Here is a 10,914-nt window from a genome sequence, read left to right on the forward strand (position 1 = left end):
GGCCAATAAGTTTTCTCACCTTCTGAGGCAGCCCTTACCCCAGTGAGATCACACCAATGACACGTAGGGACATCACCACTGCTTTGTCCACAATGGAAGAGCTGAGGACACGACCTGCCAGGCCCTCCCCATACCCCCATGCCCTTATCCCAAGGCTCACCAACTGGAGAGAGCCCAAGGCAGCCAGGCACACAGATTTATCCACCCTGCCAGGCATGGCCTTGTCTTTGTACACCAAGAGGGAGACGGCAGTGGCCTTCCTCCCACAGAAGGGGAAGAAGGGTGGGTCGATCGGCCAAGCTCAGCCGCGCTCCTGGCACAGGTACTGCATTGCCCAGCTGGGGTGGCATCGCTGCTGCCAGGCCTTTTGTTCTGCCTCAAAGCTCTTGCATGGTGGAAGGCAAGTGTCTATCCTGGATCTGAGGCTCCTGGCATGTTTCTGGGTGTCCCTCCTGGCTGAGTTGGAGCCTGGCAGTCTGGTGTTCTTCTTCAACAACAGCAGAGGCCGTGCACAGCATGTGTCTCTCTGTCTGTCTGTCTGTATTCCAGCAGGCTTCTTTGCATGAAAGTCCATGTCTGTGCGATCATCCTTGTCCCAGACCTGGGCATGGAATTGACTCTTGCTGGGGAGGAGAATGATAGAGAGAAGAACAAAGGAGAGGAATGAATTGATGGAGGCAACCAGGTGATGCAGAGGAATCAGGGAATGGAGAGGAACCAGGGGATAGAGACAAACAAGGTGATGAAGAGGAAAGATAGGATGGAGATGAACCAGGGGACGAAGAGGAACCATCTGCTGTGGCGTGGTGGCCTAAGCAGAATTAAACCCTGGCTTGTCTCAGTGGCTCTGGTGGCATTTTACTGGTGCCAGTAAGGACCAGAGTTGCCCTCGGTCAGGGTTTTGCCATTGACTTGGTGATTCCTGTTACTGCTGCAACCTGAAATAATCTGTAGGCCGGATCGGGTATCCTTCCTCCCCTTTTCCTCCCTCTGCTTTGCCAGAAAGATGTGGTGCACTCCAAATATGTGCGGGTGGGAGGCATGGTGCACAAGGGGTGGCAGGTTGAATGAACTATGAGTGAACAAGGGACCAAATCCTCACGCTGAGCCCCTCTGGGGTCCCTGCCCCCCCCCCAAACAGCACTGTCCCCTGTCCGCAGGGTGAGGAGGTGCCAGACAGCCTCTGGCTGGTTGACTCCAAAATTTTTGTTTTAAGTAGATGCAGCTCCCTCTCCCCTGCCCCAGGTTGCTGCAACTGGGGATGGGGATGGAGATGGGAGAGCAATGGGAGGGGTAAAATGGGAATGCGAAGATGAGGATGGGGGGGGTGATGGAGATGAGAGGATGATGAGGAATGCAGGATGAGGCGTTTGGAGGGTCGCAGCCCCTAGTAGGCTGGAACCCACCACATTGTGTGTGTGTGTGTGGGGGGGGTTATCTAAAAAATAAATAACAGAAAATATACCCCAGTCCCGATCTCCAGCCCCAATGCCCTCAGCACCCAAAACAGGCGCCCCTCACCGCGGCCGGTGGTGGCAAAAGGCCGCTCCCCTTATTTGCATAAATTACCCCGCCCGCCGTGCGGCCTCTCTAAGGCCCCTCCCGGCTCGGCGCCACGGGCCGCAGTGAAGGGGCGGGGCCGGGCGGCGGTGCAGACAGCCAATCAGCGCGCGGCATTTTTCGCGGGAAATCCGAATTTCGCGGGACGGGTTTTGGCGCTTAAAAAAAAAAAGCCGGACCAAAAAAAAAGAAGAAAAGGAGCGCTCGGGGCCGGGTGCGATCGAGCGGGCGCGGAGCCTGGCGCGGGGGTCCCGGGCCAGGCGGGGCCGCGCTCCGGCCGCCCCGGCCCCGTACGGCCCCAGTGCGGCCGATTTTTGGGGCCGAAGCGAATTTTCCGCTGGCTTTGGCGGCATCGCCGCCGTGTCCTTTTCTGCAGGTTTTTCAGGGGGAATTTCGGGAGCGGCCCGTGGCATCGCCCGTCGGAAGCCCTCCCCACTCCCCCAAAATGCCACGGCTGAGACTGTGACCCCCTCCCGGCTACGGAATCGCGGGGTGCTCTTGACCCCTCCCCCAAGCCGGGCTTCTCGGAAAGGACTTTGCAATGCTGCGGCTCCCCAGGGGAGTGTCCCCCGCCCCGGGGAGGGGGGGCACCGCCCTCCCGCCTCCCCCTCCCCACCACCACCTGAAGAAGGTCACGTCGGTGATGGGCTCCTGCGATCCAGGGGCTTCCAGCCTGGGCAGCCCCCCGTTATGCAACGGCTGCTTTACCCAGGTCTACACGCCAGCGGCTGTCAGCGTCCCCGCTCCTCGGGGCGGGTGTCTCTGTGACACCCCCCAGGGCCCCGAGCTCAGGACCCTCTGCTCAGCCTCGGCGGGACGGCTGCCGGTAAGATATCTGCATCCCGGCTCTTCCTCGGGCATCGCTTCGGGGGCACGGGAGGCTGAGGCTCGTGCTGGGTGGGGAGCAAGGGGTGGGTGACCCCAGCACGTACAGCCCCCTCCCTTCCAAATTTTGCAGCTTATGTTGGAGTCCGCAGGCCCTAATGTGTCTTTTTGGGGCGGGGGAGGCTGAGGTCTGAAATCAGAAGTCACAGTGAAATGGCTCAGCTATTTCTCAACTTCCCCTTGCCCCTGCGTGCCCGCGGCTCCAGCTTCCGCTTCTCGGCTTTTTTCGGCCTTTTTTCCTCTCTCCAGCCTGTAGAAAGTAAGGGTCGTGCCTGAAAACGCGGTCAGCAATCCCAGGCCCTTTGAGAAGCCCTTTCTATGGTGGGGAAGTGAAGAATGGGTACAGGCAAAGCCCCTGCCTGCTCTGGGTGGGGGACACCAGCCCTTTGGTTCTCCTCACTTTGGAGCTGTGACCCCCAGGGTGATCCATCACCTGGGGAGGTGAGGAAACACGGGACAGGGGTGCTACAACGTAGCTGCTCAAGCTTGGTTTCTGCTCATGGTTACAGTGGGGCTTGCAATTGCAGGTTTTTTTGGGTTTGGGGTTTTTTTGGGGGGTGTCTCATCTTCCGTGGATCACCCTAAGGCTTTGTAGCTCGAATCCTAAAGCTAGGATCGTGTAGGGGGTTGCTGTCCCATATCCCTGCCACTGAGCCGCGGGGTCACGGCTGTGCATACAAATCCCAACGACTGCTACCCCTACACAGAGAAACGGAGGCACAAGTCGGGTGCTGGCCCCGTGCCCAGTGTCAGGGCACACGAGAGGCTCTGCCCAGCCTGTCCCTGCTGCCGGAGGGCCCCCTCCGAGTCCCCGGCCCATCGGCCCTGCTGGCAGCTGGCATTTAATTCCTGCCTGCCCCAGCCTGGGCACACATCCAGCCCTCACTGTGAGCCTCTGTTCTCCCTGGGTCCTGGGAGGGATCCCAGACCCCACTAACTTCGATTTAGTTTCTCCAAAGCTTGATTTATTTATTTATTCCCCCCCTTTCCTCAATCCCTGTTGCTTGGTGCCAGCTGGGGACGTTGCTACAGCAGGGGAGAGTGAGTGTCTTTGCTTCCCCCTTTGTGCCATGGTTTGGAGCCTGGACGGGGCCATTTCAAGTCCCATCCCGGGGGATTTCGGGACCACCTGTCTCCTCTCCGCCCTCTTTGTCTCATAACCGCGTGATATGCCACATCCTGCACTGCCAGGGGCTGTTGTTTAAGGAGACACCATCGTTGTTGTCCCCTCCCTTAAAAACAACCCACAGACTCCCACTACCACTTCTGTAGATCTGCAGAGCTGGTTTTGGGCTAATGGCCTCTTTTTCATCATCATCATCACCATCATCACCCACTCCAGGAGGTGGTCAGGGTGCTCCTTCCTGCTGCTGTCAGGGGCCGGAGGGGGGCTGAATTATGTGACACTTGGGGACATGAAGTCCTTGTCCTTAAGTGACACCTGGAATCAAGAGGTTTTGGGCTACCGGCCTCTTTGTCATGGCCACCATCATCATCATCACCATCTACACGGGTAGATGTTCCAGGCACTCCCGCCCGCAACTGTCCCTTGAGCAGGGTTTGGGGGGCTCATGTGACAACTGGGGACATGACCGTGCACTTCTGTCCCCCTTGGTGGCTTGCAAGAGGAATTCCCCCATGTCCCCATCTCATTCCCTGCTGCAGTTATTTCATTCGCGGTGCCGAAGATAATATTTCCGGCCCAGTGTGGCACTTGCAGTCCTGACAGCTGGGTTCTTGCCGCACACACCCTGTTTATGGCACAACCTTTGTGCGCAGAGCCGAGGCAATCAGATAATGAGCGTTTCCTCCCAATTCCCAAGCAGGGCAATTGCGGCCGCTCCCACCGGCTTGTTACTACGTGAGTGATCTGGGGTCACATGGAGGAGCCTATTACCCTGAGAAAGCAGGATGGGCTGTCTCTCATGGTCCAGAAAAGCCTTAAATTTCCCATACTCTCCGATTTGAGGGTTCTGGAGTAATTAAATTAGTTTTTCTCCATGGAAAATGGGTGTTTTGGAGTGGCTTTAGCCCATGCCGATCCCATCCTGAGTGTTTGCCCATCTCTGGTCTCTATAGGGGCCAGGGAGTATCTGGGGGCTTAGGGCTATGCAAAAGCACTGACGAGAGGGGAGTTTCTGCTGTGGGATCCCAGCTCTCCCTGCTTCTCTGTGCTGGAACAAGGGTTTCTGGAGTCCACTGTGGTTCTGTGTTAGCTGGCAGGACCGAGCCACCAATGCAAGAAGCACCCGAGAGAGGCAGCCCCGGTGGGTGTTGGGTTGGTGGGAGAACCTGCTCAGCAGCACCCCAGGTTCTACGGGGGTGACATAATCCCATGCTGCCTTGATCCCATGATAGGGTTTGATGCATGGGCAGGAAGGGGGATTTTTGGTAGTGGGGACGGGTGGGGAAGTGGTGACTGTGCTGCTGCCCTTGGATGGGCTTTTTTTGGCTTTGGTTTTTAGCGCCACCAGCTCCTCTCTACTAGGGAATGCCTCCTGGAATGCCGCCTCCTCCTCCTCCTGCCACAGCTCTGGCATCCCAGAGTGGGGAGCGGTACCTGGGGTGAAGGTACCGCCTTCCTCCCGAGCTCAGGGTGGTCTCACTGTCCCCCAAATCTGGAATCGGCCTCCATTCCCCTGTCCCCGTCTCGTGCCCTACTAGCCCTCAGCCATCCCTAGGCAGTGGAGGCTGCACCTGTGGATGTCTGACCTGGCTGCCCCTTGGCACAAGCAACCGGCAGGATCCTGGAGTGCCCCGTGGCTCCCCGCCAGCTCTGGGCGCCCATCCCCAGGCGCTGCGTTCCCACGCCCCCGTGGGGGCGGTGGGGCTGGCAAAAGGGGGAGCTGGGGGGAGCTCCATAAAGGGCCAGGCAGAGCCCGGGCAAGCCCGGAGAAGGCAGTGGATGCTGTTGAAAGGGAAGGTTGGCAGGAGGAGCCCCCTGCGGGGGGGCTGAGGGATGCTCTGATGCTTGGGCTGGGTGCAGGGTGTAGCCCCTGGCGCCAGGGCTGGGCTCAGGGCTGCTTGGCAAGTAGAGCTTGGCAGGGGGCCCAGCCTCCCCCCCGACTGCCTTACACCCCCCTGAAATTTTGGGGAAAAACCTAATTTCCCACCCCCACCATCACATTGGGGTGTAGATGGTGTGTTCCCGCATCCTGGGGAGCCACGGCTGGGGGCTGGTAAGCGGTGCGGGGTGGTCCTGCCGTGTCTTTGGAGGGGGGATCTTTGGGTTTGGTCCCTGCTCCCCTACCTGATCTGGTTCATCCCACCACCCTCAGTGCTGGCAGAGTGCTGGAAGCCCCTTGCTGTGCCCCATTCAGCTGTTGTGTGCCTAATCCTGCCTAGCTTGGGGGATGGCAGCTGGGTCACAGGAGGGAGCCCCTTGTCCGTTGTCCCTTGCTGGTGGGTCCCAGAACTCGGGGTCCTGCCCCTGCTGGAGCCCACCAAGCCCCCAGCCCCCGAAACTGCACCTGTGGGAGCACGGGTCTCCCTTTATCCCCTCCCGCACATGGGGAGGGGGGATTCGGGGCATTTGGAGGTGTCTGGGAACACCAAGACCCGCTGTGGGCTGCTCTGTGCCTCACTTTCCCCATTGCTGGGGCAGGTGGGGTGCAGCTGACCTCCCCAACAGTGATGGGAATGTACATTGGCCATGGCCATCCATGCTGGAGAAGCAAGGGATACCGGGGCCGAGGGCGGGTGTCGGGTGAGGCTGATGCTCCCCCTCCCATGCTGGCAGATGGATAGGGTCTTATCTGAGGCAGGTGCTTCCCATGCACACAGCATTAACTGTTGTGGTGCTGGCAGCTCCGGGGCAGATCTGGGGGCACGAGGCTGGGATTGGAGGCACGTTCACTGGGAAAAACCTGCTTGGGGAAGGGCAGGAGGGAACAGATTCCCACAGGAGCTCGGGACCGACCTGTCTCCCTGGGGGGGGTGGAAAACAGCCCCTGGCGCCTCTCCCGCCAGCCCCCTCGGGTGGGAACGATGCCGAGGTGCCCAACCCTTCCCCACAAAGTGGGTTGTGCTCCCAAGGGAGCTGCCGTTGGAGCCGCCACGGGGACCTGGGAGCCATGCGGGATGTGCTGGGGGGGAACATGTGGGACAGCCCGGCCTGGGAGCAGGTACTGGGGAGTCGTTGGGATGGGGCTAGGGGGCTGCTTTCTGCTCTAGAGCCAAAGTGTTCCTCCCAGAATGACCCTGTGCATATTTGTGGGTGAGGAGGGGTCCTTGGGGATTTTTTTGCATTGGTGGGGGGGTTGGGGACACCCTCCAGCTGTCTGAATTTAGTCTGCTGCACTTTTCCCTGGGCTCCTTCTGCCCAAGTGCTGCTCGGGGTTCCTTGGTGGGGATTTCAAGGAGCTGCTTGCCCTGCTGAGGGGACAGCAGGTGCAGGAATGTGTGTCTCCCCTCCCAGGATGCAGCACAACCCCCCTCACCCCAGTTTCCCTCCAGCTGAGTGCATGTGATAAGGGCACCCAGGGGTCCCGGGGGGGCTGGTCCCAGGTGTGCTGGTGGCAGCTGGGTGCCCTCGGCTGCCTCAGCCGTGACCGTGATCGGGGTGGGAGGGGGGAAGTGAAATCCTTGGCCCTGGCGAGTCAGCTGGCAGGGTGGGAGGGTGAGGATCTGGCTTCAGAGCCGCCACATTCCCAGGGCTCAGCCCCGTGGAGCCCCTGGCAGGAGCTCAAGGTGAGGGAAAATCACGGTGGGGCTCCCTGTGACTGCTGGGGTGGGCAGGAAGCCATGAGGGGTGACGGGACCCCTCATCTCCTCTCTGCCTGCTTCTCCCAGTGGTGTCTCATGCTTCTGGGTGCTCCTGTGCCCTTTCCCGAAACGGGTGTTGCAACTGGATGATCGTCTTGCAGGATTCCCCCCACTCCCCGCGCCAGGATGTGGCACCCGGGGCTCTGCTGCTGACTTTGGGGGGTATGGGGAGCTCAGAGGCATGTCTGGCTTGGCCACAATGCACGGTTTTCTCTCTCCAGGCCAAGAGGAAGCTGGACCTGGAGGGCCCTGAATTTCGCACGCCTAAGGGGAAGGGGCGGACGCTGGCACAGGTCCCCAGCCCCAGGAGTAAGTGATGCGGAGTGAGATGGAGCAGGGGAAGCTAGAGGGAGCAGACCCCACTTCTCTTCCCTCTTCGAACAATGTCCCTCTAGCACTACCTCATGTCACGTCCATGCCACATCCCATGCTGAGGAGAGGATGGGGGGGTCCTCTCACATACAGCCCAGTGATATCTCCATCCCATGGCCCTGGCTAAGGAGAGGATGGGGAGGTCTCTTGTCTCCAACCCTATGTAACCTCTGTCCCACATCCCACGCTAGAAAGGCAAATTGTGGTCTCTCATGTCTAGCCCCATGCCACCTCCATCCCACATCCCAAATTAAGGCGAGGGTGGGGGATTCTCTTTTTTCCCTACAGCCCCCAAGTCTCCCGGGGAGAAGACGCGCTATGACACCTCACTGGGGCTGCTCACTAAAAAATTCATCCGTTTGTTGAACGAGTCTCCCGATGGTGTCGTGGATCTGAACCGGGCCACCGAGGTGCTGGAGGTCCAGAAACGTCGCATCTACGACATCACCAACGTGCTGGAGGGCATCCAGCTCATCCGCAAGAAATCCAAGAACCACATCCAGTGGATGTAGGTGATGCTGGGCAGCTGAAAATGGGACTCGGAGATGGGGCAGGGTGGGGAACGGGCGGCTTGGGGACTTGTAGGGTATGCCGTGCCATCACTCAGATGCCATCTCTGTTGGCAGGGGAACGGGGATCTTTGAGGACACAGCGATGATGGCGAAGCGACAGGTGCTGCGGGGGGAGCTGGCTGAACTGGCTAGGACAGAGAGGATGCTTGACCAGCTTGTGGAAGACTGTGCCCTGCAGATCCGGCAGCTGGCTGACAGTGAGACCAACCAGAGATATCCTTGCTGGGGGAGATGGGAGGGAGGGCAGGATCTTGGGGACCCCTCTGAGCCCCTTCTCCTCCAGTCAGATTCCCCTGGGCGTGAGGGGTGTTCGGAGGGATGCAGGGGTTGACGTCCTGCTTGCAGCCCCTCTTTTTCCTATATTGTCCCTGTCCACGCTGGCGTATGTCACCTACCAGGACCTCCATGCCATCAGCAGCTTCCAGGAGCAGACAGTGATCGCCGTGAAGGCTCCCCCAGAGACACAGCTGGAGGTGCCAGACTTCAGCCAGGTGCGTGGGGGTGCTGCCGGATCTGTGCCACACTCTCTGGGTCCCTCCGGGGTGTCCCAAGGACACAGCCCAGCATGACCCCGGGTGGTTTTGGGGTGTCTCCACCGGACTGTTTGAGCCTGAGCTGGTCCTTCAAGGGTTGCAATGCCCCGACTGGATCCCTCATGGTTTGGGGAAGTGGAGTGGGATATGGGTGACCTTCTGGGTGTCCCCCTGAGCCTTACTCTGCCCTCCCAGGAGAACTTCCATCTCCACCTAAAGAGCACCAATGGCCCCATCGAGGTGTACCTCTGCCCAGAGGAGATCACAGAGGAAAACCACACCAAGGACCACCCTGTCCCCTCTGCTACCACTTCCCCGCAGGACCGCCCTGTACCTCTTTCCCTGCCGAACAGCTCCCCGTCACCCACACAGCCACCCCACGCCACCTCCCGGAGTTGGGGGGACACACCCCTATCTCTGCCTCTCCCCATCCCGGGGGCACACAGCTCACTGGAGGCAGAGCCTGGGCTTCTGGGCTCCCCTGCCCACCTTCTGCAGCAGACGGAGGATCAGCTGCCCTGCACTCCCTCCCACCTGGACTTGGGACCCTTCATCACCTTCTCACCCCCCCTGGAACAGGACGACTATCTCTGGGGGCTTGAGGGTGAGGGTATCACAGACCTCTTTGAGACATATGACCTGGGGGACCTGTTGAAGAACTGAGTGTCCCTCCAGTCCTCATTGCCTTTGTCCTCTCTGGCCACTTGTGTCCTGAGCGCGTGGGGTGACTAGAGAGACTGGAGTGTGTTGGGGAGTGCTGGATTTTCTGAGGATGGGGGAGAAGGGGAGGACTTGTGTTGCTCACCCAGTGTGGCTTCTCTGCACTCTCCTGCATTGGTTGTCACCTCACTGGGCTCTGGAAGTGCCCTGGGATCCATCCAGGACCCATCCCAGGATCTCCCCATAAGACTGTGGGGTGATGACACTGATGCTCCCCACCATAACTCCCCACCACCCTGGGGATGCTGGTGGACCGGGGATGCCTTTGGGTGCCCCAGACAGGTTAGGGGCACCCCTGGGCAGCAGAGAAATCTTTGCCCAGAATGGGCTGTGTCATGTTTTGGGGTCGCTTCAGTTAAACTGGTTCTTCGCAGTCACTTCCAGTGGCATTTTCCTCACCACGGCTGCAATATCCTTAAAAAAACATTCAGGCAGCAAAGCCGAAGTCATGTTTGGGTGAGGGAAGGATGAGGCTAACACGACTCCAGCAAATCCCTGGCCAGGACACAGAGTCGTATTCCCTGAGGGGCTGTGGTCCCTCTGCCCAGTATACACTGGCTCCCTCCAGCCTCTTGGAGCTACTGGTGCTGGGATTATCAAAACTGGAATGTGGTGGGCAAAGGCATGCATGGAGGAGGTGATGACCTGCAGAGAGGGGCTTGGGAAATAGCTTGGGACAAGCCCTGGTGGCAGGATAGGGCTTTTAATTGTGCCATTCCTTGTGAAATATCTAATTATTGCACAGTATTTATCTGGGCCCCCTAGCCCCCTTGGTGTTGGGCTGGCAGGGCTGGGAGGGGTTGGATTTGTCAATGGGTGTATTTAAGTTGTCCTTCCTTGGGTTGTTGGTGCTTCTGCAGGTTGGCTTATAGCTGGGGTGGGTGAGTGTGTTTTGGCCTGGAAAAACTTGTGGCACTTGATGTTTTCTGCCCGGGAGGGGTTGAAATGAAATAAAATTTTGGAGTTACAAAGGGCCGTTTTCCTCTAAGCGAAATGCTGGAATGCTTTGGGAGGAGGGAGGAGCTGGGCTGGTTTTGCTGCTGTTTTCAGGGTAAAAGAGCCTGTTTTGGGGCTTTTTAACTGGCGGCCTGCTCTGTAGGCACTCATGGAGAAGGGGTTTGAGATGAAGATTTGGCTGGAGAGAGGAAAACAGGTCCAACCTGCTAATCAGATTGGTGATTTCCAGCCCAAATCTGGCTAGGATGAGCCTTTGCCTGAGCTAGAGCCCCATAAACCAGGAATCTGGGAAAAGCCCTTGGGCTGCTGGTCAGCTCCCTATGGATCTTGAGGCTGCATGGGCTCACGCACCCTGATTTGGGGGCTGCAGATCAAGATCCTGGGGGAGCTGTGTCCATGTAAAGTTCTTCCCTGTGCGGTACCTGTCGTGCTGTGACTTGGGAATGCCACCGGTGGTGGTGGCAACGTGCTGGTCACTGGTACATAGGGATGTCCTGGGGTATGTGGTGGTGGGCAGTGGTACCCGGTGATGGCCAGTGGTACACGATGTT

At 58.9% G+C, this 10,914-nt stretch overlaps 1 protein-coding gene across 1 annotated transcript; it reads left to right on the forward strand.

The window, feature by feature from the left end:
* Window positions 1-1,675: 1,675 nt before the first annotated feature.
* Window positions 1,676-10,377, forward strand: E2F2 (E2F transcription factor 2). Its single transcript, XM_085081215.1, has 6 exons — window positions 1,676-2,386; window positions 7,431-7,518; window positions 7,870-8,089; window positions 8,208-8,366; window positions 8,530-8,644; window positions 8,882-10,377. The coding sequence occupies exons 1-6, from the start codon at window positions 2,102-2,104 to the stop codon at window positions 9,347-9,349; spliced, it is 1,335 nt and encodes a 444-aa protein (XP_084937341.1). The 5' UTR covers window positions 1,676-2,101; the 3' UTR covers window positions 9,350-10,377.
* Window positions 10,378-10,914: the final 537 nt, after the last annotated feature.

The sequence above is a fragment of the Lichenostomus cassidix genome, chromosome 23 (assembly GCF_008360975.1).
Source record: "Lichenostomus cassidix isolate B80296 chromosome 23, HeHo_3.0, whole genome shotgun sequence".
Lineage (NCBI taxonomy): Eukaryota > Metazoa > Chordata > Aves > Passeriformes > Meliphagidae > Lichenostomus > Lichenostomus cassidix.

Coding starts and splice junctions, on each gene's coding strand:
- E2F2 (XM_085081215.1), top strand. CDS start 2,102: ATGCTGCGGCTCCCCAGGGGAGTGTCCCCCGCCCCGGGGAGGGGGGGC. Junction 7,519..7,869: donor ACAGGTCCCCAGCCCCAGGA/GTAAGTGATGCG, acceptor TTTTCCCTACAG/CCCCCAAGTCTCCCGGGGAG. Junction 8,645..8,881: donor AGGTGCCAGACTTCAGCCAG/GTGCGTGGGGGT, acceptor CTGCCCTCCCAG/GAGAACTTCCATCTCCACCT.